The 27,869-nt window shown below is 43.1% G+C and overlaps 1 protein-coding gene across 1 annotated transcript in view; it reads right to left on the bottom strand.

Annotated features, from left to right (window-relative positions):
* Positions 1-1,437: 1,437 nt before the first annotated feature.
* Positions 1,438-27,869, bottom strand: part of CBL (Cbl proto-oncogene) — a 33,471-nt gene continuing 7,039 nt past the window's right edge. Inside the window, exons 3-16 of the mRNA XM_071768885.1 lie at positions 20,095-20,241; positions 18,595-18,751; positions 17,092-17,213; positions 16,006-16,143; positions 15,110-15,197; positions 14,491-14,622; positions 13,883-14,086; positions 12,405-12,536; positions 11,266-11,643; positions 9,707-9,801; positions 9,158-9,313; positions 8,586-8,689; positions 7,977-8,159; positions 1,438-5,446 (exon numbers count right to left, since the gene is read on the bottom strand). Of these exons, the coding sequence (XP_071624986.1) occupies positions 5,166-5,446; positions 7,977-8,159; positions 8,586-8,689; positions 9,158-9,313; positions 9,707-9,801; positions 11,266-11,643; positions 12,405-12,536; positions 13,883-14,086; positions 14,491-14,622; positions 15,110-15,197; positions 16,006-16,143; positions 17,092-17,213; positions 18,595-18,751; positions 20,095-20,241 (2,317 nt within the window). The 3' untranslated portion in view covers positions 1,438-5,165. The remainder of the gene's footprint in view (positions 5,447-7,976; positions 8,160-8,585; positions 8,690-9,157; positions 9,314-9,706; positions 9,802-11,265; positions 11,644-12,404; positions 12,537-13,882; positions 14,087-14,490; positions 14,623-15,109; positions 15,198-16,005; positions 16,144-17,091; positions 17,214-18,594; positions 18,752-20,094; positions 20,242-27,869) is intronic.

Raw genomic sequence — 27,869 nt, 5'->3', positions numbered from 1 at the left:
TACTTTAGGTCAAATGAACCCCAAAAACACCATCCAGGGGTTTACTTTAGGTCACAGGGGTTACTTTAGGTTAATTGGGGGTTACTTTAGGTCAAATGAACCCCAAAAACACCATCCAGGGGTTTACTTTAGGTCACAGGGGTTACTTTAGGTTAATTGGGGGTTCATTTGACCTAAAGTAACCCCCAATTAACCTAAAGTAACCCCTGTGACCTAAAGTAAACCCCTGGATGGTGTTTTTGGGGTTCATTTGACCTAAAGTAACCTCTCAATTAACCTAAAGTAACCCCTGTGACCTAAAGTAACCCCTGGATGCTGTTTTTTGGGTTCATTTGACCTAAAGTAACCCCCAATTAACCTAAAGTAACCCCTGTGACCTAAAGTAACCCCTGAGTGGTGTTTTTGGGGTTCATTTGACCTAAAGTAACCTCTCAATTAACCTAAAGTAACCCCTGTGACCTAAAGTAACCCCTGGATGGTGTTTTTGGGTTCATTTGACCTAAAGTAACCCCCAATTAACCTAAAGTAACCCCTGTGACCTAAAGTAACCCCTGGATGCTGTTTTTGGGGTTCATTTGACCTAAAGTAACCTCTCAATTAACCTAAAGTAACCCCTGTGACCTAAAGTAACCCCTGGATGCTGTTTTTGGGGTTCATTTGACCTAAAGTAACCTCTCAATTAACCTAAAGTAACCCCTGTGACCTAAAGTAACCCCTGGATGGTGTTTTTGGGGTATATTTGACCTAAAGTAACCCCCAATTAACCTAAAGTAACCCCTGTGACCTAAAGTAACCCCTGGATGGTGTTTTTGGGGTTCATTTGACCTAAAGTAACCCCCAATTAACCTAAAGTAACCCCTGTGACCTAAAGTAACCCCTGGATGGTGTTTTTGGGGTTCATTTGACCTAAAGTAACCCCCAATTAACCTAAAGTAACCCCTGTGACCTAAAGTAACCCCTGGATGCTGTTTTTGGGGTTCATTTGACCTAAAGTAACCCCCAATTAACCTAAAGTAACCCCTGTGACCTGTAGTAATCCCATGATTGTGATTTTTTGGGTCTCATTTTACCTATAGAACCCCCAACTAACCCTTGGGTGGTGTTTTGGTGAGCCAAAAATTCAAATACCCCCTCCCCTAAGTTTTTTTTGGAAGCTCCCCCTTTTTCCAGGACTGACAGACCCAACAGCACACAGACAATGTGCTACAACAAAGGAAATTTTATTTAAAAATAAAACTTTTTTTTTGTTTTCCTTTTATTGACACAGGTGAATGGAATCCCAAACAGAAGCTCTTAGTGGGCAGGTACAAGAATGGAAACAATTAATAAATAACATTAGTATAACCTCTAAACATTAACAATGCATTTGCAAACAAAATGAGGACTTTAAACCAAGTGAACCTTAAAGCTCAGCTACTCTCTGTAAGAATATTTACCTTCTGTTTTTTTCCTTATTCTTTACAGATCTGAAAGGATTAAATACTGCTATTATATTTTTATATTAATGACACTATTATACTTTTTTTTTAAAATATTCCGTGAAAATCTCAACATTTTTAACACTGATATTATACAAATTGGTATTTGCCATTCCAGAGGAAGAACAACTCCTCCTCCCCACTGGGAATTTCAAAAAAAGATTTCCATGAGGAACTCCCCCAATAAGAAACATCCTTATTCCCCACCAATTTTTCAAGTTGCACCATCAAGAAGGTGCCCTGGGAGTTGCATTTTTTTTTTTTTCCTTGCTCAACTGAAAAAAAAACAAAACAAAAACCAAACAAACCAAAATATTTTACAGTATTGCCCCTGCCTCAGGATGCTACAGGAATGCACCAGCCCAGTGCAAGAAGCAACAAGGTGTACCCCAGGGTTTGGTTTGTGGCCAGGCTGGAGAGGCAGGGGAGAAAATCAGCATTTTCCATGAGCAGAACTCATCTTTTGGTAGAAACAAACCCAATCCTGTCCTCTCCACTTCTGTCTTCACACCAAGCTCAGTTCAGCACCAGCCCAGACAAGTTCAGTGTTAGGAAGAGGTAAAAGAAGAAACCTCCAGAGGTGAAATGCTACAAAACACAGTGTCCCAGTTGAAGTGACAATTGCCCATCTTTCTTGCCTCTTTTTTTCACCCCTTTTAAAGCAGTCTCAAGCTCCAAGGCAGCATTTACAGCTTGCCTGGTTTGGGCTTTTCATTTTCAGAGAGGGGTGGATGCTGAGATCCAGGCTAGCAAGGCAGCAGTCCCTTAAGAAAGGCACTAGACAGCTGGGTTTTCTTTTTTGCTTTTTTTAAAAGTAGCATCACAAAGTTTAACTTCTTTAGAATAAAGACCAAGAATGTGAAGAGGAAAAAAAAAAAAAAAAAAAACACAGAGAAACCTTTTAAATTTTAGGCTTACGTTTCTGCAAGAATGACAAGAAAAAAGAGACTGATCAGTGCCTGGACTGACTTCACAGAGCTCAGCCATGAGGCATGGCCAGGGCTCTGCTGCACTTCAGTGGCAAATGCTGACAGATCTGAGGAAGAAAAGCTATGACTTCAGTTTCTTAAATCAGCTGAGACACAAACAGTGCACAGAAAAGGACACATGCAGAAAAATTACTAATACATGCCACAGAGATGGCTCTCTCTAATCTCTACTACTTGGAACACCAGCCACAGCAGAGTCTCTTGGCACAGAAACCCCCCCAAGACAGCCCTGGAATAGCTCTGCTGGGTGTGATTTAATTCAACATTATGAGGCTGTAAGAAAGGGTCTGTCATGGGACAGGGCATCACCACTCTGCTCACACACTCTGCAAGATGAGTTTAAGGCTTTCTCACTGCCTGGACTTGGCTCTCAGCAGCCTTGGCAGCAGGCAGGAGTCACACAACACACTTGAAGACACTTATACTGAGTTTACACAGCAACTGAAGTGGCTCCAAACCCAACCCAGAGCCAGTGGCAGTGCTGGAGAGACCAAGAAAAAGAAGAAAAGAAAACTGTGGTGCTCCCTCAACAGAAGAACTTTCACCTGGTCCTCCAGGACAGAGGCAGATCCGATGCTAGGACTGATTGCTGAGGCTCAGCAATGTGCAGAGCTCCCCAGGTTCCTGCCCAGCAGCACAAATCCTGCTCCAAAGCTCCCACAGACACACTGAGCAAAGGAGCTGAGCAGAGCAGGCAGAGAACTTCCCCCAGAAAGAGCAGGAGTGGTTCATGGCACCACTGACTGCTGCACACCTGGGCACAGGAAAAAGGAAATTTCTTCTTCCCTGAGTGCAATGCAGACTGACAGCACCTTCAGCAAGGACAAACCCTGCCCTGGGCTGCACCCAAGGGTCCCACTGCCCAGCACCCTGCCCACTGACACCAATCTCATCATCATTCTGCTGCATTTGCAAGCCCCAGCCCTGGCCCAAAATAACCAGGGTGGTGATGGGCCCCGAGTGGTGCAGGAGATCTTGTTACTCTTTCAAAGAACATTTTCTTTACTCCAGGCAAGAAGGGAGGGAAGAGAGACAGCTCAGGCTTTGAAACTGCCTGGAACCCACTGCATCAGTTTATAAAGCTTTGCAGATCTAGAGAGAAACTTATACTCCACATAAAACAAATGTTTTATGTTTATCTCCCTTTGCTAATACTTGTTAAATCCTCTCTGCCAACTGCAAACCATTTCTCTGAGATCTGGGCCCAGCTACTGGGTTCTTTTAAAGGCCAAACTGCACCTGACTGCCATCAGCACTCCAACAATATTTCAAGTTGCAGCCCTTTGCCCAGTGCCTACTGCTGTCCTTAGAGAGAGGCAAATCATGCCAGGCTTGCTCCCAAAGAGCCTCTCAGTGTTCACAGAGCACTTGTTCATCTGTCAGGCTGCTTCAAATCCTCTCAAAAGAAACCATAAACTTCTTGCACATCAAGGGTATCTGAACAGAGCTAGGTAGCTGAGTTTGCTAGTCAGGTTTTGTTTTGTTTTCTTCAAAGTAACAGTTTTAAAGCTGTGTGATTGTTTTACAAATAGAGAAATTCCCCAGATCTGTTTTAACACAAGCTCTGGCAATATCTTAAGAGTAATGGAAATGGAAAGAAGAGCCCCCAGTGTTGTTCTGATAGCCATGCAGAGATCTGCTGCTTTTCTTTTACTGCAAAGCAGGTAAGATACCAACAAATACATCAGCTGCATCTACCAATTCCACAAAACACCCTGGCACAAAGACAGCTGACTCCCACAGAAGCTCTCTGAAGGAGAAGATGGAATGTGTGTGAATGCCACTACTCTGCAACAGCCACCATGCAATTAAGATAAATAAAACATCATATTTACCAGGTGCAACACTCCTAAAAAAGGGCACATGGGAGTGTCTGGCAGCTGCTGCACAGGCCCATCAAGGCCACAACCAACTCTGAGCACTGAAGCACAAAATGCTCAAGGCTAAAAACTGAGGAGCAGCAGCCAGTTCTTTGCTCTCACTCAAATTCTTCCCAGCCTCTCAAAAACAAGCAAAACTTTCAGCGTGTTGAGCTGCCTGGAACCTGGCACTGCCAGCAAGAGGACACAGAAGCAAATCCTCCCAGGCCTCCAGGCAAAAAAAGGGAGGACACGAATCATAAGCAATAAATGCTATTATTCCAGAAAGGAGGGGAAGGCTGTGGCAAACAGGAAGCAATCGAAGGATTCTTCCAAGGTCTCCTATTTATTCCCAGCAGAAAGTGACCTCCCTGCTGCTTTAAAAAGCCTGAGCCAGACACACAGCAGCAAACAGATCCAAACCCAGTACCATGAACCACAGGACACAGCACACGACCTCAAGACTTTGTTTCTCAGAGCACTCACTTAGAATTCACAGCACAAAACACTCCCCCCCAGCCTGCAGGGCATCAGCTCAGGGATCCTTTCTTGTGATACCTTTCCCTGCCAACACCCTAGAAATAAATCTGTTCTCTCAAACCAGAGGTAGGGGTAAAGGACTCCAAGACACACACTGTATAAAACACCACTCTGCTCCATTTTTCACTCCACTGCTTTGAAATCTGGAACCACAAAAACCCGGTGACTGATTCCCTTAAGAGGCAGGACTGACTTCAGCACAAAGTCTCTAAAGGAACCCCCTTCCCCTTTGGTGAGTAGCTGGGCTGAGGCTGCCCAGGCAGCTGGTCCACAGAAGCTGTAGGTGTGGAGGTAATGTGCTATGTGGCCACGTGTGCAGGGGAGGAAATGGAAACAAACTCCCGGAGAATATTCTTGGCCATTTCAATATTGTTATGTGCAATGACCAGTGCTTTCTGGATGTCCTGATATGAGTAGCCTTGGCTCATTAAATTCTCAATCTCACTGGAGAGCTGCAGGGATGCACCCGTCCCACCGCTGGCTCCTCCTGCTTGGCAGCTCCCTGCCTTCCGCTCTGAATTTATTCTCCTTGGTAGTGGCTTTGGTGGCCTTTCTGGAACTTGAGAGCTGTCTGAAAAACCTGGAAGGAGAAACAAATGCGTCACTTCCAAGAAAAAAACCCAAACCCACGTGATTCTTGCTTGGAACAAAGCAGGAATGACACCGGGCTGATAAATGGCTTCAAAACGTCACTTTGTCCAACAGCCCATCCCCTCACACAATGGTACAGATTAGTTCAGCTTCCCCTCTCATATGCAGAAGTGGTTAAGGAAGGTTTTATAATTAGAAGGCCACATCAGACTCATTTATTAAGATAAGACCACGTAAATAGAAAAAACTGGCCAGGAATGTATGTGTGTGTGTGTGTGAATAGAGCTCAGATCTCAGCCTTGGAATAAGAAGCAGAGAGCTGCTGGGAAACAATGACACAGAGAATGAGCAACTTTATCAAACATCCAATTTCCTTCTGGAATCAGGCAGCAGCCTCCAGTTTAACTCTTCAGATGCTGAGCTACTCCCCACAGAACTCTTGTCTGCCCTGCTGAGGGAGTGTGAGCACAAAACAAGACCTCTTGGTTACACCTCATCCACCACAATCACTCCAGCCACTGAATTGTGTTCTCTGAAGGCTCTGGTCCTCTCCCTCTGCCAGCCCATCAGCAGCCCAGGGCCATCTACAAGAGCTATGGCAGATCAATAAGTTCAGCCTGTTCTGCCTCTCCTCTGAAGTCATTCAGATGTGTTACATCATGCACTGCTCCTGGGAAGAAAAAGGAATAGCAAATAAACCTCCTAAGACTTCAAACACTTCAAGGATTTAGCTAATGCCTTGGAGAAAAAACACATTGCTTAATATGTTAATCCAGCACCTGACAATTTCTGAGTGCTAAAAAACCAGGGAGCATTTTTTCCTACTTTGCAAATCACTGGAAAGTTTTGTGCATGAATATTTGACATCACCTTAAAAAAAGCTTTTTATTTGTCTTCTGGAGAAACTCCTCAAGGCACTTAAAATAGAGTTTTCTAGCAGTGGTACTGGTGTACAGCAGACAAGAGTAAGAATAAGTCTAAGAATGTCCAGACAATCCCTTTTTAAGGGTGGGCACTGCAGCACTGGTAATAAAAGAAGCAGTGACTGAGCTTTTCTGAAAAACTTGTACCAAAAGCACTAAGATAGAGAAGGCTCCTCAGGAAACAAATTCATTGAAGCTTCCTCACCAAACACAATGCAGTTCAGCTCTCTTATCTTCTGTAAGAAGTTGAAGCTTCTTACACATAAGAGGCTTTTTGTACATTTGAGAAAAAGGATGACCCATTTCTCTCCCCCAAAACTGTCTTTTGAAATAGCTGTTTCAGCTGAAACTGGATCAAATTTCAGAGACCACAGGTCAATTCACAAGGCCAACTACTAGCACAGTTTTCTGGTAAATGATTAAGAAACTGAACTGTAGGGCACCACACAATGTGCCAAAATGTATCCCACACTATCCAGGCTGCTTTAGCACCCAGTAGCCTGGGTTTCAGAAAACCACCTATGCTTCCCAGAGCAGTAAGAATCAGCATTTTGATAGCATTTCTCATTAGCAGACCTCCTGACATTACAAAACAGGACAACAGCAGTGTTATTGCAGGGCTGTAGAACCAAGGAAGTGTCAGTGATGAAGCTCAGCACTTCATCTGGGAGGAGGATGGGAGCTTTCTCTGTCCATTCTTCTCCCCTTCAGCCACATCCTACAGGCACAGTGACAGACTTAAAGGATCAGGCAGGGAGGAGTGGTAAAAGATAATGAACTTGTAAAACTAATAAACTCTCCACTGCACTGGAAGAGGAAAAACACAGGGAAGGGGAAGTGGTGAAGCAGGTGAAGAGAAGACTCACTGGGGCAACTGGTCCTGGGTAGAGGAGGTGGTGCCTCACATCTACTTCCAGAAGAAACAAGAAGCATAAATCCTACTTGGCAAATCATCAGGGTGTTCAGAAATGCTGAAAGCCCCTCAACAGGAAGAGTTTCAGAGCTCCCTTTTTGAGCTGCTTGGGAATAAACCAAGCACTATTCAGCCGGGCTCTTTGCCTCGGAGAATGTGCCTTGCAGCCAGAAGGACAAGATGTCCTCTGCTCCACAGGGACAAAAAGCTGACCTTGCTGAGACACAAGGTCCCTGCTCAGAGGAACTGACAGCACTGACCAGCACACACTTGTGCCATCTGCTGGGAACAGCTGAGACTGAGGCAGGCAAGCTGGGAATGTTCATCTTGGAGCAGTGATAAGCAGTCACGTTCTCAAGTTCTGTTTCATGTCCTGCTATGCCTTGGTATAAAAAGTCTGCCGTGCCCTGTAGGAAACAGCAGCTTAAGGAATATCCTTTCAGCTGAGGGAAGGTTTTCTGAGCTGTGATTTGAATGGGATTTGCTAGCTCAGCTGTTATGTGACCAAGGCAGTGCATTCCAGGTTGTAAATCAAACCGAAAACCTAAGAACCAGTGTAACTCTGCCTTGTAAACCTGACTACAGCTCACATACAAAGCCCTGAGTGTGTGGAACAAATCTGAAACATGCACAGCGAGCCATGATTACCCACCACAAGATGAAGAGCATGAGTGTTCTCTAACCTGCTAAAGGATCATTTTCCAAAGACATTCTGCTGAAGGCAGGGGTGGCATTGGAGATATCAGACAGCGTGCGACGAGCAATAGCAACTGGGAGTGGTGCTTTGGGGACATCATAGCCATCTTCTTCATTTTCTGACTCTTCAGGACCATTGCTGGCAGTGGCTGCTGCCAGATCCCCTTCATCTAGAGAAAGAGATTCACAGTCTGAGCTCTGGGGCTGAACAGAGCCTCGGTGCCTCTGTAGCCCACAAACTGACAGGACACAGAGCTAAGGTTTTGCTGCCAAAACCCCACATTCAGTGGAAGCTCTTTCCAGAAGGTAGTATTAGATTAAAAATACTTATGACAGAGGTGGGCTTACAGTCTTCAAAACAGCAAGATTTTTTAACAGGAGTATTTTTACAGTGCATTCCAACTAGGCTTCTCAACAACATCCCTACTTGCAGCCTGCAGTAAGACAGACCCAGGTGTTTCCACATACATCCCAGCTATTTTAACAGTGAAAGCAAGTAACATTCAGCTTAGCCTAAAATGCTGTTTCAACTGGAATTGTGACCAGTTCATTGTACCTCAGTTTCTCAGTTGTTTTTTTTTAGCACACCCACTCACCAGAAGTGTTGGCAGTCTCAGAAGCAGAGGATGCTGCTTGGGAGTGAATGTTGTACATTGCTTCATACATACAGCCATCCATCTGCTGGTCACAGTCTAAAACTCTGTTGGAGAGAACACATATTTCCCTTCAGACAAGTGACAGTGGTCAACAACCACCACCACCTACTCCCTCTGACTGAAATTTTACACAGATCCCTGCTTCAAAGTGAAATCACCACTGTTCTGTGAAGGAATATTTGCTCCAGAAAATTCTCTAGCAATGCAGCATATCAGATTAAAAGAGCTTAATTGATATTAAATTTTAAAAAGAATTTTGAACATCTGTTGCTGCTGCTATTCTCAAAAGGTCACCAGCAGAAAGAGGGGGGTGTGGTTACCTGGCTCCTTTAACTCTGAATAAAGATTCTACAAATAACATTTCATTTGCAGTTAGCTCTGTGAGTCCAGACCTGGGGAATATCACTGGGGGAATTCAGCAAACCAAACAAGCTCAATCTCCACCCTCACAAACAACTAAGCTGCCCCAGAGCTGTGAGGAGGAACCCCAGGTCATACAAGCAGAGCCTCACCGTAAACTCTGGGTCATTTCCAAAGGCATTTTCATCTCTGGTTTTTGTACAGCAGGACCTGGAGGCACCACAGGCAGAGAGGATGGTGACATGTATTCAGTGTCTTCATCACTTTCAGACTGTTCCCCAGTAGGCAGTTTAGGTACAGGCAGAGGTCTGGGGGCAGAAGAAACAAGATATAAACATCAGAAAAACATTTATGCCAAAATCTAATTCATACCAAAGAGACCTTTCAAATCCTCAGTGGAAGTAACAAGCAGATATTTTATAGTGATTCTGCCTAAAGAAATAACTTGGCTTTCAGGATTCTCAGCAGACCAGCTGCAAGGTTACACTGGCACAAAGCCATTAAGCAAAAGGAAGGTGTGAATACCACACAGATTGTACATCACCTACTTCACATAAAGACTGTATTTTGAACCTCTCAGAGACTGAAACCAAGGCTGACAGAGTTGTGTCAAATTCTGTCCCTGGCACCAGCACACAGAGAGCCCTGCAATTACCATCCTGTAAGTTATAAAAGAGCATTTTTGCTAGAAAAGAACAGACCTGGCAGCTAAGGAGTAGATGGCATTGGCAGATGAGGAGGGTTTAATTTTGGGGTGTTCACACTCTGAGGTTGTTGTTGGACCACTGTTCAAGCTCTGAAAGAAAAAATTCCAAAGCAGGAATCAGAAACACCACAAATAATAATATTGCAGTTGCAAAGCTTTCAGTCAGTCATTCCACATCTGCTCTTGGGGAATAAAGCCTCTGCATTTATTCCAAAAAAGCATTTACTGACACCTTAGGAGTCCAGGAGCTCTGTGAGAATTTTCCCTCAGTGAGGTTTTTCTCCTGTAGCCAACTGCCTGCTAAGAAAAACTGCAGGAATTTCAGATCTTTTGAGACTACAACAGCTTTGGTAAATTCAGCCAAAATGTCAAAATGTTAATGGGGAACAAGAGGAAAGAAAGATGCAGACAAGCAATGCATAGGGAGACAGAATGACAACTGCCCAAGTATAGTTTTCCTAGACAATCTGGCTAAAAATTTACTTGTTTTCAATTCTAGAAGGCTGAAGGTTTTAAAAGGAAAAATTAGGGAAACAGAATCAAAGAAAGCACAATTGCCTGTGATTTCTTTCAGAGAACAGTAATTAGACTACTGAGTCACACATAGTGACAATGCTAAAAGTAACAGATCCTACTTTAACTCAGGTTTTATTGTGTTTTAAAAACTATAGCTCCTGTGTGTGAGTTTTAAAGGACTGAAAACTGAGAAGAGTCAATTACACTTTTTCAGGATAGTGGCTCCCAGTACAAACCATTCTCAGTTTTTAATAGTGAATAGTGGGTTATAAAATGGTGGCTCATGACTGCACAAAGTGGGATTTCAGCCTTGCTCCCAAGAGGCCTGGGAATCCTTCTGGAAGAAGAAATCCTCACAGAATTCCCCTCTGCCTGGCACTCAGCTCCTTTCCATCACATTACCCAATTCAGCCCCTGTACTGCCCCTGTGCTCAGCCCTGGTGAGGCCACACCTCGAGTACTGTGTCCAGTTCTGGGCCCCTCAGTTCAGGAAGGAGATTGAGGTCCTGGAACAGGTCCAAAGGAGGGCAACCAGGCTGGTGAAGGGACTCGAGCACAGGCCCTATGAAGAGAGGCTGAGGGAGCTGGGGCTGTTCAGCCTGAAGAAGAGGAGGCTCAGGGGAGACCTCGTCGCTCTCTACAACTCCCTGAAAGGAGGTTGGAGCCAGGTGGGAGTTGGTCTCTTTTCCCAGACGACTTTCAACAAGACAAGAGGACACAGTCTTAAGTTGTGCCAGGGGAGATTTAGGCTGGATATCAGAAAGAATTTTTTTACGGAGAGGGTGATCAGGCAATGGAATGGACTGCCCGGTGAGGTGGTGGATTCTCCATCCCTAGAGACATTTAAAAAGAGACTGGATGTGGCACTCAGTGCCATGGTCTAGCAACTGCTCCGGTGGGTCAAGGGTTGGACTTGATGATCTCTGAGGTCCCTTCCAACCCAGCTAATTCTATGATTCTATGATTCTATGAAGAAGAGGACACTTGGGGAGACTTCACTCCTCACAGATTACCTCCCTCTCCAACAGCTCTACTCACCACTGGGTTGTCCAGGCTGAGGGTGCTCCCAAGCCGATGGCTGTCAGCCCTGGAGTCCATCTGGGAGGGCAAGGAAAAGGGCAGGGAGTGCCTGTTTGACAGCTCCCTCCCAGCCCAAGGGTCGCCAGGGCTGAGAGCTGCAGATGGGGCTTTTGGAATGGGTCTGGATGGCCACGGATCCCCCTGACGGGTGGAGGGCACTGGGGGTGGCTTTTCTCTGGCAGGACAATCTCCTGGAGTGCAGGGCAGGGGACGTCTCTGAGGTCTCCCTTCAGTCCCAATGGAATGTGGTCTGTCTGGAGGTGGGGGGGGTGGGAGATCCCGGAGCGTGGGTGGGATGGGCAAAGGTTTATCCTTGTGAAGAGTGCCAGGTGCAGCCTGGAATGCAGAAGAATGCAAAATGTTGCTTAACAGAGGCATTCCGGCCACAAAAACATGAGAAGGGAGGGTGGGAGAAGGGTGAGTTGTGGTTTGAGTTTTATTTGTTGTTACAATAAATCATCCGGAGATAACTCCCCACGTCTCCACAAGTTAACCCTCCCAAAATGCCTTCTCTACAGCCTTGCAGAGCTGCAGCAAGGCACTAAACACACCAGAGAAGGAAAAAAAAAAAGGCTTAGAGCAGCATTGGATTGGATTCCAAACAAAGGCTACATGTAATTAAAAAAAATTATTCAGTTCTGGCTTTTTTAATATAAGTTAACGTTCATCAGCCAGGAATGAATACTCATAGAAAGGAGTATTTTCTTCTGTTTGAATATGCAAACATAATTTCATTAATTCATCCAAACCAGATGAAGAACTTCTGATTATCTCAGTAGCCAATGACCAAATGTCACCAAGATCACTGCCTCTGTTAGTCAGTCACCTTAAGACCAGCCTCTTTCTAGCAATTGCATGGACAATTCTGAAGGAAAGAGAAGCTCTTCAAACAGCAAAAAAACAGGGATTTTCATCCCATGAATTCCAGAAGGAAACATTTGCTTTCAGGATTGACTGGTGTGAAGAATGGAAAGAAACTGACCTAACAGAAATACATAAAAGGAAGAAGAAAAAAATCTGGGAAAGTATTTTGGGATGTTACAGCAAATATTTTGGGTTCCCAACTGCCCCACCAAGATCAGAACTGAAATGCTGACCTTTGAAGTGGTGCCAGGACTGGAAGCTCCAGGAGGATTGGCCACTCGCTGCTGCAGCAGGTCCAGTCGTGGTGGCACAGGGGGAAGGGTGGCTTGGGGAGCTACTGAGAATGGGGAAGGAGGACGTTCAACCTGAAGGAAAAAAACAACAATGGGAAAATCACCAAATGGCAGAATCCAGCAGAACTCCTTCCCACCTGAGAGGCTTGCCAGCTTGTGCTGGCTTCAGTATCACAAATTACAAATGTAAATGAATGATTAAATGAAGGCATTTGCACAGCACAACATCATTTGGCTTCCAGGAAGCCCTGAAGATCACCAAGGGGCTGAGGCACACAACTAAAAATGCAATTCACAACACAAAAGCCAAGCTGTTCTGCTGCAGCACCAAACTTTGTTTTCCTTTCAACACCAGAGGGCACAATCTGCTGCAAAACCTCCTGATCACTCTGCAACTACAGTGTCACAGGCAGTGTGCACCAAAACCTCAGGTTCTGTCCCTGGAAAGCTGTTTGCCAACTAAACAAATCGTTCCAGCACTTGTTCTCTTTTTCACAGAGTTTATTTGGCAAGTAAGGCTTAGTGCTTTCTAACTTAAAAAAGCTTTATACAGGTTTGAGCTCACTAATGCCAAAAGCTCCTCAGTTCTAACCTACCACAGCCCATGACAGGATGGAGCACTGAGGAAAATCCTCTGCTTCCCCAAGCTATGTGTACAAAAACCTCTTCAGGAACAGGGTTCAGAAAACTGCTTCACAGGGTGGAAGCTAAAGTGAAATATGCCCACAGGTCAAACAGTGTAGAGGATTCTTTCTGACCAGGAAAGGCAGATTATTTTTAGTGAATTCAACTATTATAAATTAGCTAAATTAAAACCTGATGTGCATGATCAGCAATGAGCTTTTAGAAAAAAAAAAAATATGCAGTGACCCCTAAAGAATGCCTGTCTTGTACACATCTCCTGGCAGATTTACCACACCTTTATTATACAAATTTATCAGACACAGTCAAACTGACTTCCTCAGCAAAATAACCTGCCCTCTACCCAGTTAGTCATAAGGACCTTGGGAAGACTGTATCTGGTTGGCTGTATTGATCACTGGGGAAAATGGGTGAATTTTTGCTGATATGGGTGAAGTATGGCTGTAAATCAAAACCAGCATTGCTAAGCATGCAGAGAAGTGTTACAAACCTTACATTCCAACAGATCAAGACAGCATTTTCACACTTTTAAGGACTCTTTCAAGACAACCCACAAAAGATCAAAGATTTCAAAGCGTGACCAACACTGCCTAATAGAACTGACAGTGTCAACTGAAGTGACCAAACTGAACCTAAATCCCCATTTTCCATACTGAGTAAAATCTTTCCTGTTATGAGGTCTGACAACCCTCACAAGCACAAACCATTGGGACCACAGAAAACCATGGGGAAGATGCAGTCTGTGTCCATACTGCCACATCTCCCCGTGACCTTACTTTGGCACCAGCGAGTTCTTTCATCATGAAGAGGGAGTCATCAGCTCTGTCATCATCATCATCATCATAATTGGGTGAGGGAGTTCCTTCTGCCCCTTGCCTTGGTAATCCTCCTCCTCCTCTGGGGTCAAAGGGGTCAACTACAATGGGCTCTGTGCCTTTGATTTCACAGCGGCAAAAAGGACACCCCTGGCCTTCTGATTCCTTCAGGGAAGAGAAGAGATCTGTTATAAAAGTCACTGTGATGCTGGAATTAAACACAGAGTTAGCATAAAAAGAGCTTTAAACCCTGCTTTTTGGCAGGTATCTTTCAACTGAGGGGAAGACTGGAAGGCAACATGTGCTGCAGTAATGGGGACTGTTTTTCCTGTGAAGACTTTTAGCAAGTCCTTGCACTTCTTGCCTGTTCCTAATAAAGAGATCAGGCACCTAACCAGCTGCTCCTTGTGAAGCTGGCATGATAATACTGAACTATGAACCTGTGTCCTCAGTTTTGCTCTTATCTCCATACCTGAAGGAAACTGCACAGTTTTAAGCAGAGAATATATCACTTCCATAAAGGAGCAACTCACTCCACTCAGTGAGATGAACAAGAAGCAATTCCTCACCTGCCAGGCAGTGAGACAGGACGTGCACATCAGATGGCCACATGGTTCAATCTTCACATCCTTGTCATTTTCAGCACATATTTTGCACAGCTGAAAGGTGGAGCCCATCTCACAGTAGAGTTCATATTGTTCCTTGGGGAAAGACAGATAGAGATGGTTGATACTGTGAAATAACAAGTATGATTTGTCATAGCTACAGGATTTGCAGGGAATAAATAAATCCCAAGCACGAGAACACCGTGCAAAGGAGAACAGAAGTCTGCAAAGATTTTCTCTGAAAAAAAGTGGCCTTCAATTTCCACTCAGGTGTCCCAAGAAGAGCCTGGGAAAGCAGGGCTCAAGACATGCTGGATGGCGTAAAAGAATGAATATTTGGCACAACATTCTAAAAAAATATCTATCTTAAAATCTGCCAGCCCTGCATGGAGCTGTACCTAACCTTTGCAATCTCTTCTGCCCCTTCCTACAAAGAGTTCTGCAACTCCTGCAAAATACAATGCATAGAGCTCAAAAAGAAGCCTTAGGGATACCAAGTATGACTGTATTTTATAAACACCTAAGGAGGCTAGAAATTAGGAAGAAAGGAAGTGAGTTTGATGGGGTAGAATACTTTGCTCACCTGGGTAACTTTAATGTGGTCCTGAGGTGTGGGCTCACACAAGCCAGTCAAGTCAGGATTCTGATTCCGGCCATCAGGAAATAAATAACTGTAAGCAATTGGTGAAAAAGTTAAAAAAAAAGACCTCTCTCTCTATATGTTCATATACATACACACACATGAACACACGTAAAATGTTTCTTTGGGGATGGTGATGGAAAGGAAGAATGAGGGGGAGAAGTGAGGGGTGGAAATTCAAGGTATTCCGAATTCAGAAGAAGTTTTGGAACAAGTTTACTATCAGACAAAACCTAAACATATTCTTAAAAAGAAAAATAAGCTTGTCTTTCACCCTGGCAGCAATTTTTATTTCAAATAGGATGCTATGGTCCCAAACCACTCTTCTTAAATCATCCTGTAGTGAAATTGTAAAATCCAGAGGAAGAAAACTGATGTCATTACATCAGTTGTGGGGGTTCAAATTCAGGACTTGATTGGAAAAGAATCTATGAGAAGGGAAACACTGATGCACATTTATCATCTGCTTTTGCAAAGGACAGCACAGCTCTCCAGTGCAAGAGACAGCCATCTGAGGAGTCTCAAGTGCCAAAACAGTTAAGCATATGAATTATTCCACTGACATCAATGGGACTATTCATATGATTGAGCTGCTTTGCTGAATCAAGGTCTAAATAAAAAGGAAGAGCTGAGAGATGTCCAAAAGGGGTTGAGAGATGTCAAGTGTGATTGCTTGACCTCTGCAACATGCTGCCTCTCCTGTGAAGCAGATAATGTGTGAAGGACCCAGAGGGCAGGTTTTACCATTCTTTAAGACCTCACCACAGGATCAAAATGTGTAAAACGAACGCACGGTGAAAAAGGGCAAAAAACTTAATTCTGATGATGAAGTTACTTACAAGCCTTCCCTGAAGCCATCAATCAGTGCTTGAAAAAGAGGTTTGTTGTGGGGGATTGTCTGAAGGATGTTCCCATCTGCAGTGACATAGCCAATGGCCCACTGACCCAGTCGTGTGCAGCTCAATCGGAAAATGTAACTAAAAAACAGGAAGGAAAAGAAGCTTCAGTTTGGACAGGAACAGAGGGAAAAGATTACATTTCAAGTAGGCAGTCTTTGTCTGGCTATCTCAAGTCTGCAAGAAGTTGTAGGAACAACTAGATGATTTATACCAGCTTCCCTCCATCTTCCCCCAGGCAGATCAAAGGAGAACCTTGCAATTTGATACAAGTGAGAAAAGGATCCAAGCACTGGCCTCCAGCTGCAATTAAACCCAGAATCCAGAGCAAGAAAAGTTAGCACCATTAAAATATTTCTTTCAAATGAACTTTAAAAAAACCCCAATCAACAAACCCAACAAGTAGGCTACAAAAGGCTTCCATTTTAAACCAGCACAGAGCTATCAGTATAGTAACAACCTGCAGAAATGAGCACTTGGCCCTTCCTGCAGAAAGAGAAATCTGTTAGCCCTGTTGCACTGGGCTCTACCCGAGGACATTAGGTAGCCCAAAAGTGCTACCTAATGATTCCCACAGCCCCTGAAGTCCATCCAGAATCACCTTGCAGCCAGCTCTGCTTTCTGACACTGCAAATTCTGCTCAGCTGCCTTGTCTGCCTGAAGCTGGCTCCCAATCTACACACTGCCATCTGCTCAGCTCTCCTGCTGTTATGTATCCACACCAGAAAGTGATGGGACCTGTAGATACATCTTATTTCTGGTCCAAATTTCCTGAACTGAGCCTGTGGTATATAAGCTCCCTTTGGGGGTGAGCATTTCTGCATCCTGCTCATGCCAGTGGGAGATGCTGTGACAGCTGTGGGAGTGGGCAGGAGGAAAGTCACCACAGGGAGGGGCATCTCAAAATACAGGGCACTGTATTTTCCACACTTTAAATTTCAGGGGAAGGAGGATGAAGGCAAAATGGAAGCAGCCTCCACAGTGCAACAACCAGCAATGTTAGCAAGAAGAACCAAAAAAGCCACTGACCTGCCAGGTTTGTGAATGAATTTCTGAAGCCTGGCTTTCACCTCATCATAGGTCAGGAATGCCATATAACCAGGGTGAGTCACTGCTAGGCTATTCCAGTTCCTGAGCAAAGAGGACCATGGCTAGAGAGACAACAAAGAAATGGATTAACCAGGCACTTCTCAAAGGCAGCAACACATAGAATCAAAGGGTTGGTTCTTCAGTTAAAGCAGCAGGTTTCTTATCCCACCATAAATCCAGCAGAGGAGCTGAAAACTACATTCTCATGCAGTGGCCTCAGCATTTGAGCTCCTTTCTTGTCAGTGATAAAAACACCACCCAAGAGAGACTTAAATCAAAGCTCCTTTAATAAATGCCAAGGGAGAAGTCACTGAGGTCATAAAAAAACAGCTCAAGAATACCTACCAATTTTTGCTGCTTCTGCAGAGAAAATGACTCATTCCTGGGATAAAGACAGGAGTTCAAACAGATTATGTGCAGGACCAGGAATCAGGACTAATCTGATCCTTAACACCAGCTTCCTACATGGCTCAGAAAAATGACTTATCCTCTTTGTCTCAGTTTCACTGTGTGTAAGATGCTTGTGACTACTCCTCAGCCACCTAACCTCATTTGGGTGTGGCAAGGATTACTGGCTAGTCTAAGATTTGAATAAATCAGCCAGGACACAGATGTTAAATATTCCTTAAAATTATGCACAAAAAGGCATAACAACCATTTGAATGTTCTCCCCGAGTACTTCTGCAGCTCTTGGAAACTGCAGCAACTCTTAACTTGCTCTTCAGGTACAATAATTGGGAAAAGTGCTGAATAAGATCAGTCACACTGCAACACCAAACATGGGAATTTTTCATCTAGACATATCTTAATTACAGCCCACCCTGTCACAGGGGAAAAGACAAGTCAGAGCCAAAGAAGTAAGTGCTAGTTCCTGTAAATATCCAATTGCACCATCAGAAGCTGTGCTTTTGTGTTTGCTACTAAAGACTGTGGGTTAGAATTTAACTACTATTAATACTACTTCAACAATACAAATTATTTCTCATGCACAGAACACAGACATGCCCACAATGTCCTGGCTGAGGTAGTTCAAAAGCTAGGAACCCCAAATTTCCATGCTTCTGCTTCATCCTGAACAACCCCCCTATGGAAAATAAATCTGACATGGAAAGAAAGACTGATAAACTTAGCTTCACATTTTCTGGCTTACAGAAGTTGTGCCAGAACTTAAAGTGACCTTTGAAAGGGAAAAACTGAGAATACTGAATGTGCCTTACAGTTGCAGTATATATTTAGGCATTTTTATCTTCTATAACCAAAAGGAACACCCAGTTTCACTGCAATACAGGGTCCTAAGTATTACTAGAGATGTTTAGAGGATGAAAGATAAGATGATTAAATCCCTTACAGCATAAATAATGTCATTTTAGTTTGTCCTGGGAGAAGAGTGTAACTCGAAGCATTAGGACACATTTTAAGTGACTGATATTCCTCAATCCTTACCTGGAAAAGTCGTGTGAAGATATCAAATTCAAACACTGAGATGTAGTCATTGCATGTCAAGTCAATTGTTGATTTCAGAGCCATGGCTTCCAGCCCTGAGCTGATGGGATGCACTTCATGCAAGGCCTGACGGAAGCTTTTCCAGGGAACAATAGTCCTAGGGAAAACCAAAGCACCTGAAAACAGTGTCTGAAGCCCACTACCACCTACAGATCTTAGACATTCTTTCTTGTATGTGAGAAATATCTCATGATAATGGAAGAGAGAAAAACCCAATTAGCCACAAGATATTTGTTCCCATTGTGTGAGCACTGAATTTCTTGGGACTGCAGGAAATTAGCAGCCAAATGAACCTCTGACAATTTTCACTGCATGTGCAAACCTTTGGAACTTGAAGTTCAGTTCTGCTTTCTCCTGTACCTCTTTCTGCAGTCCTAGCATGTCAATGTTTGCATGGACCCTGGGTTGTATAAACACACCATCACTTGGTCAGAATTTCATGATCTGGTAGAGAAGGAGTTAGCAGCAAGTCTTTTAACAGAGGGGTAGGCATTTTTTTTACAAAAAAGCTGCAAAAAATTCTCTGAAGAGGAATGACCTAGAAAGGTAAGATAATCAGAAGCCAAAACAGAGTATCCTGTTTAAAGGAATATTTTCTTTCTTTTAAAATATCAAGTGGAATGGAAACATTGAAAGAAGGTGTCTGGATTCAGACAACTGTGTTATTCATAACTAAATATATTATTGCTTTTTGTCTGACAGCTACTAATTAGACACTTTAGGTGAAGTAACTCAGTTACCCTAGCTGGAAAGCAGCACCCAATTCCATTGACTTTAACCCTCAAGTGTTGCTGGGGACACCTCTACAGTTCATTTAGCAAACATTCTATTAGACATAAAACCTAAAACTGACACACAAACAAACATTGCAATTCACTTTCTCCTTCATTCTATCTTAACAAAACCATCATACAAACTGAAAAAAGTTCAGAGAAGCCAGAAGAAAGGTGACTAAGTGACTGGAAAGACTTAAGAAGATGAAAAGAATTTAATATAATGGCTTAGCTAAAGGACAACTAATACCAGGGGCATGGTAACCTTCATAAGAAAGATTATTATGCATAGTTTGTGGAGTTTACTTGCATGTTAAGGAATCAAGAGAGGAAAATTTAAGCTGAACAATTCAAGGAAACTCTGTGACAGCACAAGAGTCTCTTAGGAAAAGTGGGGAAAGACCCATCACTTGACACACTTAAGACACACTGGACAAAGAACTGGGAAATATAATGTAGGAACAATCCTGTATTTCGAGCCAGTGAATGGAGCAAATGATCAGCAGGTCTCTCCTATCATTCATTTTAACCTGAGAGAGACCTTTTTGAAGTGCAAAAGTGAATTTTTAAATTGTGTGAAGGTATCAAATGCAAAGACTGAACTGTAGTCAGGGCTGCGTGCAACTTGTTCCCACATCTCTATTTTTAAGCACAGTTAGAAACTTACTTTTCACCAAAAGCCTTTCTCCAAAATTCTGCAGCATCTGCCTTGGTGATCCGGAATGTATCTCCCTGGAAAAGGCCACTTGGGAAAATACCTTTGAGTTCTGCCAGCATGTGGCTGAATATCAGGGATAACTTTGTCAGGTTACGCCTACAAGGAACCACAAGAACAAACATTTCTTTTAGAAACCACAGACCTGGTTTAACACTCTGAACAAAACACAAACAGTACCTATCACTATTCAAGAAGTATCATAGCCTAGAAAACTGTTCTTATTTGGTACTTCCTTTCAAGGGTATTACCCAGCATGCAGAATACATCAACCACTTATCAGCAAGGTCAGCGTTTGACAAGACATTTTCCACACTGATGAACTCTGCATAACCTCTTTGAGGTGGGCAGGTTATTTCCAAAGCAAACCCCTGAAGGCAATGCATTCATAGATGTCCAAAACCCAACTTTCAGACATGAACTCTTAAGAAACAGCAGAATTGGAGCCAAACCCTCATCAGGCTCCTTTGCTCTTGGGTCTGAAAATTCCTGACGAGAGCACCCGTAACTACTGATCCTCAGACCACATAAGCTGAATGTATTTCCAAGTCTCCAGAGGGTTCCAACACAGCAGATTCATTCAGAGACCATCTAACCAATAATAATAGGCCCAGCTCTGAAGGGGAAGTCAAAACACCTGCAGGCTTTTTTTCTAAAATGGTAATAACTTGCACAGAAAAACGTGGCAGTCAGGGCACTCAGCCACGCTGTGTAACCATCCAGTCTGAACTACACCTTGGTACCCCAGCCTCCCTCTCTGCCTGCTGACATCCATGGATCAGGATAGCTCTAGTCCATCAGGATATGCCCTTTCCTACATTGGAAACTTGGAGCAGAGAAGAGATATTTTCCTGGTTAAGTCAAGGTGTGAAAGGTTTCAAAGAACAGGATAGTCTGGGTAGAGCAGAAGGTCTACGGTACTAAAAACTATAAAACTTCTTTGGACAGAGTTCTCCCTTACCCATATTTATTTAATTACATTTTAATTTGCATCTCAGCAGTGAAAGCTGCTGAAAGCATTTATAGAAGATGCCAGCTGTACAGCAAAGGATTCTGGTTTTCATACATAGCTGATAACAACAGGTGCTTGAGACTGTCAGAAGCAAAACCACCCAGATGCTCTTCCAGAGGTTTTTTTCATTTAGCAGCTGTCTGCTGGGTGCATTGCATGTTCAAACTCTGTGTATTTTCAAGCAGCCATAGAATGTGGTTGTGTGACTCCATAAACAGACTGGAAACCTTTGTTGTTCTTGACTCTTTGTCATTTCATTGCCCTCCACAGAGGGGCTCTCAGGAAGTCCCCTTGCCTTGTCAGTGCATCACAGTTCCAAGTCACCTTGGTGTCTTTGGAGTGCTACTGCTGCTCCTCACCTCCTACATTTAGGAAGGTCTATGCAGTATGTCTTAAACTGTAGAGGATCCTCTCTAGTTTACACAAAGCTGTCTCAGAACAGCCAAGTCATGGCTTCCAACATGAGCACCATCACACTTATGAAGATGAGTGGCTCAGGGTGTAGATCTATGGCTACACAGAGTAGCTGCAGCAGTACAAATCCAGGCTGTTGCCACATCAGTACCTGCTAGAGCATCTCCCCCCTCTGCTCTAAGTCAAACTTGTCCATTTCTTGCATTTACCACTTGCTTTTACCAGGGGAAAGCTCAGATTTGAGGCACAGCCATTGGCCAGTGCTACAGAGGTGATGATTTAACTGCACACTCCCACCCCAGCTCTCTCCCTGGGGAGGGCAGGTTCCCCCCACATCCCTGTAAAAGGTGACAAATACCAGAAAAACCACAAATCAGAGGCTGTAGCTGCAGACCTTGCTCCCCAGGGCTTCTGCAAGCCCTCACTTCCACCAAATGACAGAAAATATGATGGTTTATGGCAGTGCAAGGCAAAAAGAAAAAAAAAAAAAAAAAAAAAAAGCAAACACACTGTGACACTGTGCTATTACAAATCATTTAATCCAGCCAGCACTCAGGCAAAAAGAGGTGCTATTTGTTTTTATTAAGTTTACAAAAACGGAGGCTTGAGCAAAAACTGCTGCTCATGCAAAGTGACAATTCACACTGCAAGGGGATGAGGCATCTTCCTGTGTCCTGCTGCCTATCACTGCTCCCTCAGAGCCTCTTCCCTTTGTGGAGTTTCAGGAAGTTCATCACTGCAGTGAGAGAAGCAAGAACTTCCGCAGGCTTAGGGATAGATAAACAAATGATTTTACCCCCACACACAGACACTGAAAGGCTCTCTTTCCAAAAGAAGTTTCTGATACCTGAACGTTTGCAATCCCTAGCTGCATCACTATTTTTTACAGAAGTTCAGCTGTACCTTAGATAAGTAACAGGGAAAACACAGGAAGTGCATGTGATGTAGCAAATTGCAGAATATTTTATTTTAGCAACCAGCTTTTACCTCCAGCAACTGGTTATCAATCCTGTACAAAAGGAACAAACATTTCAAGAGTGCACTCCTTTATTTTAACAAACCAAGGTACACATTTGTAAATCAGTACAGACCAAATAAATCCTTCCTGTTCCAGTGACCTTCTTGGGTGGGCATATCACAGGTTAGTGATTATATTTTTAGTAACATCACCAACCACCCTCTGCTTCAGCTACACAGAAGCAAGGGATCTCCCAGAAGAAAGGTAATATTGCCAAAGGACTTAGACCAGAGATTCCAAAGAATTTTTGGCCACAGACCTCCAGCAGTCTTCCATGTTTCTTGTAGATTATTATGGCTCTCTTTCAGACTTTTAGCTGAACATGGTGATGAACACAAACACCATTCCCAAGAGCTGCACCAGAGGGATGGCAACTGCAGCTTGGGAATTGCTGACTTAGGCTCCCAAATCCCAGTGACAGGCAGTGGAATTTAAACACCTGTCATACAAGGACTTTTGGAAACATCACACAGGGACCACAGCAAACATCAGCTGGTTCTCCAGACTGTTTGCAACTGAGCTGAAGGCAGCTTCAAACAAAAACCCACTGCCTGTTTCTGTTCAGTGCTTGGGTCCAGAGACAGAGCCCCAGCTACAGGTCAGGTAGGAGTTCCTGTTCCTGCCAGTGCCTTCAGACATGTGAAGTCTTCTGTTTATTATTGTTAGATAGCAAATCAATGACAAACATAAAAAGGGAAAGCTCAGAAAACCAGGTATTATTCCACTCTAGACAGTAAGCAAATATTTTATTAAGAAACATCTTCAGCTCTAGCATGGAGGCATTATTCCTTCCACAGACACAATGTAAGCAGAGAACTCTTTCTTTAACAATCCAGAAACATCACCAGAGCCTGTTTAGCTGCACTTAAACTCTGTAAAACTCTGCTACCTTGGCAGGGCTCTGGGGATGCAGGTCTGAAGCAATCTTTTTGGGGGGAACAAAACCCAGCGTGCGGCAAGCCTGCTTCTTCACTTACTCAGTGCTTATTCATCAGCTGGCTCCCCAGGGTCGAGCCAGAGGCTCTGTGGGATGAGCAGACATGTTCCTCTCTCCTGCCCCCTTGGCTGTGCCTGTGCTGCTTCCTTCCTGCCCCACACCTGATTCTGCTCCACGCATCTTGGGGGAAGCCAAGAGGTCGAGCGGGCGCTTCCCGTCGCTCCTCAGCTCTTTGCTGCAGCCCCTCTGGGCCCCAGAGAGATTTTCTGGGGCTGCTGCCTGCTCCAGATCCAGGGCAGATTTTTTTTATCCAGTTTCCTGTTCGCTGGACAAAAGGATTTTTCCACCCTATAGACTCTGTCTTTTTTTTCCTAACTTTTTAACCAGCGTTGTCTGTTTCAGCTACATGGATGCGGCTGAATTAATCCAAGTTACAAACACAAACAGCACCTATTGCACTTCCTAACTAAAATGCTTTCCTTCCCCCAAGGCAATGTTAATATAATACCACCATTTCTGACACTGCCAGCTAGATTTTTTTTTAAATTTTCTTCCAGTGTTTCTCAACTACTTCACAGCTAAGCATCTGACACAGTGTAATTTTGCTCCTCACATAACAAGAGTGCTCCGCTGGCTGATTAGTCACAATATTGTGCTCAAATGCTGTAGTTTCATATCCACACACTGTCACACGTGTAAAGCTTCTTATGTTGAAGGAACAATGAAGACTGAAGAGGGTAAAAAGAATTCAGATCAGGAAACCTAAGTTACTGTAAACCCATCCTGTTCAAAACTCATGGAAAGGCTCTCTCTAGTTGTCAACTTGGCTGTTTGAAGGAACATGACCTAAAAATGTAGCTCAGAACAAGGAGTGCAATCTCAGTACACTGGAGGAATGACTACAAAGCATTTTTTGGAAGTATATCTATTTATTCTAATGGAAAATTTAGGGGAAAAGCATTACAGATGATGTCTGAGTATTTGACACCACTATATTCATCGACTGAAAGCTCCTAGAACAGATGACACAGTTTCTGATTCCTTCTGTTCTCACAGAACTGCAGAACTAACACATCCACCCAGGACACCTCAGATGCACCACTTCCTTTCTCCATAAATTCTGTTTATTTGGTGAAAGAATTACAAACTGGTGGCTTGGAAGTGAGACGACTGCTCAGCTCAACAGAGGGAGAACACACTCCAGTCACTATCCTATTCACTGCTACTGCTGAAAACTTGCATTTTTTTTTCAAATAAAATTTTTTCAAACAACTCACAGTCCAGAATGGCTTCTGTGGTATTGCAGCCTTATGTCTCCAGTGGCTCTGCATGTTAGTTTGACATGCAGAGCTACAAGCACACCATATTACTTCCTCCTTCAGGACTTTGACATTTTTCTGCATCACATTATATTTTCTGAGGCAAAAAAAATTTAATTCTTTTACCCCGTTTTACAGGCGAGTCAGCTAAAAGACAGAGAGACAAAATGCTGGAAACTATAACTACAGTTTGGAAATTTCTAATTCCTCATCACATCATTCCTCATCACTGCAGAATATTGTCCACTTCCTAGGCACTACTGCCAGAAATTTTAACTGAGGAAACACAAATTTCTTACCATCTCCCTGTGGTTACTTTGGGATTACCCATTTTCAACCAGATGACATTTAGGTGATAGGGTTAGCATCCACTACAGCTGAACAGAAGCTTAGAGTAAAAAAGCAACCCCCAAACCTGTTTTTGGGTCCTGCAAACAGGCAAACATCTTTTTCCTGTAACAACTTCACATCTTAAAATCTGACACACTGAAGATTTTAGAGCTAAAAAAAAAAAAAAGAAACAACAACAAAAAAAGAACAAAACCAAACTTGAGCCTCCAACAAGCAAAATGCACCTTTCAGAAACCACAAAGATGTGAGGTTAGCATGTAATGTGCTTTTCATATTCACCCCACATGAGGAGTGAGCTGCAATTTCAGCAGAAACTGTGCCTGGCTGCAGAAAGAACAACTGCATCTTACCAGCTACACCACACTAGCCAGAAGTTTTCTGGATGCTGCCTCTTAGCATAAAACCTGCAGCATACAGGCAGAAAGTGGAAGGTGACTCCAGCCATGTCTGTTCTGACTCTGAGACAGCTTCAGAGTCCTCTGCACACAGTAATCAGTTTTAAAAATAGAAACAGCGGAACTACTTTCAACGAAACTTGCAGCACAGGAAGTGAATGAAATTCCATTTAACTATTACTGGCTCGACAGAAGTTACCTTAGAGAAGCTGTGCTGGGCCACTGCTCTCTAACAGACTCAGTATTTCCACAGGAGGACTGGTGTAGCAGCAAACCAGACATTTCAGGGCCAGCAAATTAACTGCTTGTGCTACAGGATTTTATAGCTGATGCTGCCTTGATTTTGTAGCCTCCTTCATCCCAGAACTCTTTGGAAAAAAAGGAAACATGTTTAGCACCTCTTGTGAATAAAAGGTTGGCTCCAAACATGCTTTGCCATTAAAGAACTACAGGCTTCACTGTTTCAATCTTTGTAGATCTCCAAAGCCAGCTCCAAGACTCCACTTTTTGACAAAAAGGTAAAATAAATGCAACTCATGCCAATTGTGTTAAGCATTACTAAAGTTCCACAACTCAGACCCAAACTAGCAATTTAAAGCCAAATTAAAGAGAGATCATTCACATTCTTCTCTCCAACAACATTTAAATGATAATGAATTTCTTCTTGGGTAATAAGCAGTTACTTAGTGTTCATATGCTGGAGCCTGGCAAGGAAACCTTTCTTGTGGGTAGCTTTGGAGCCTGTTCTTTTCTTTAAGATGTTCTAATTTAAATGCAGATGTAGACTTCACACTAGTGGGTTTTGTTAAAAAAAAAAAAAGTCTTAGCTGTAGAAGGAAGTGACAGAAAGAGGACTCACACATAACATGCACCATTTGAGTTCCACATTTTATAATCTTTTTTTCACTGAACAGGAGTGTGCACAAGCTCTAAAATATGAGATTAGAGCACTGAACACTGCCTCCTCCCTCCTCCCTCCTAATGGGCTCTTCTGCTTCATGGCTTAGCACAAGTATTTTCCAACTTTTTCCTCTTTATAATCCAACTTTTTTTTTTTCCAAAGTCATTCTTTTTGCATTTCCTTCCCCTTCAGAGATATGCATGGTTATTTCCAGTAGACATTAAATATTGGTAGTTTTCCTGTGTAAATCAGTAAGTCTTCACTCTGGAGCTAGAGAATAATCTGAAATCCTGCTGAGCCAGCATCCCATAAGGCTATTGTCAGAGAGATGACAGTTAAATATGGACTCATTTCCCAGACATTTTTTGCAACTCCATGTTACATGAAGAAAGCTTATGATAAGCCTAACCACGTATCTGAGGAGGAGAACTGTCAGTTTTCTTAGCCAGGTTTGTTAAGAGTTTTTCTTCCACAGTTTGCAAGCTGAGCTGGTAAAATAACTTGTGCTATTTCTTACACATCCAGTCCCCATCCTGAGTAATTACTTCAGCCTTTCACCTAATCCTCACCCTCCAGAGAACTGCATTCTAGTGTGGAAACATTTGCAGTGATCTGATTTTATTATGAAAATAAGTCTTCTGAATTCTCCCACTTAACAGACTGTTTTAACATAACCAGTAAATTTGATTCATTGGTGAAAAATGAGACTCTTCAACCTAATTCATCCTTTCCCAAGTAACTGATAATTCCTGTCCCTGCCCACTGATGAGCAGGACCTTTTTCTGGCCTGCCATATGAAGCATAATCTAGTTAAAATAATCTAGCAAAAAAACTGCTGCAACAAGTAATTTATGTATCAGGGAGGACTGATGAATGACAGCCCCTCTGTGCAAGTAGGGGGTCAGGAAAAGTAAAAGCTTTCTGCTACAGAAACAAAACATATACCAACATAATTACTAAATTAAACTGTAATAAGAGCTTAGGCAACTTTGGCATGTTCAGAGCAGCTGAGACATTAGCATTAATGGCACCATCAACCAGTGGAACAACCACAGTGCAGGAAAAAAAATATGCATGTTTAACCAGCTTTCGTTATCACTAGCTACAAAGTAACCCAATAAATTAATAATATTTACAGTCAGAAAAGTCATATATTTATCACTATAGACAGTTGTACCTTTCTCCTTTGCATAATGACCTGCTGAGTACCCTCTACAGAATTGCTTTTATTGCACTGTCTCGGCTCTAGAGGCCACAAACTTCACCTCTGAGTGAAGGTTTTATTTTGTTTTTAAAATTTAAAGTGACAAGTTTCAAATGCCTCTTGCATTAGAAAGCACTGAGGATCTATAAAGAATAAGAAGCAACAGCTCTGGAAGT

Source organism: Heliangelus exortis, chromosome 26 (genome assembly GCF_036169615.1).
Source record: "Heliangelus exortis chromosome 26, bHelExo1.hap1, whole genome shotgun sequence".
NCBI lineage: Eukaryota > Metazoa > Chordata > Aves > Apodiformes > Trochilidae > Heliangelus > Heliangelus exortis.
This window is presented reverse-complemented; position numbering and strand designations above follow the sequence as displayed.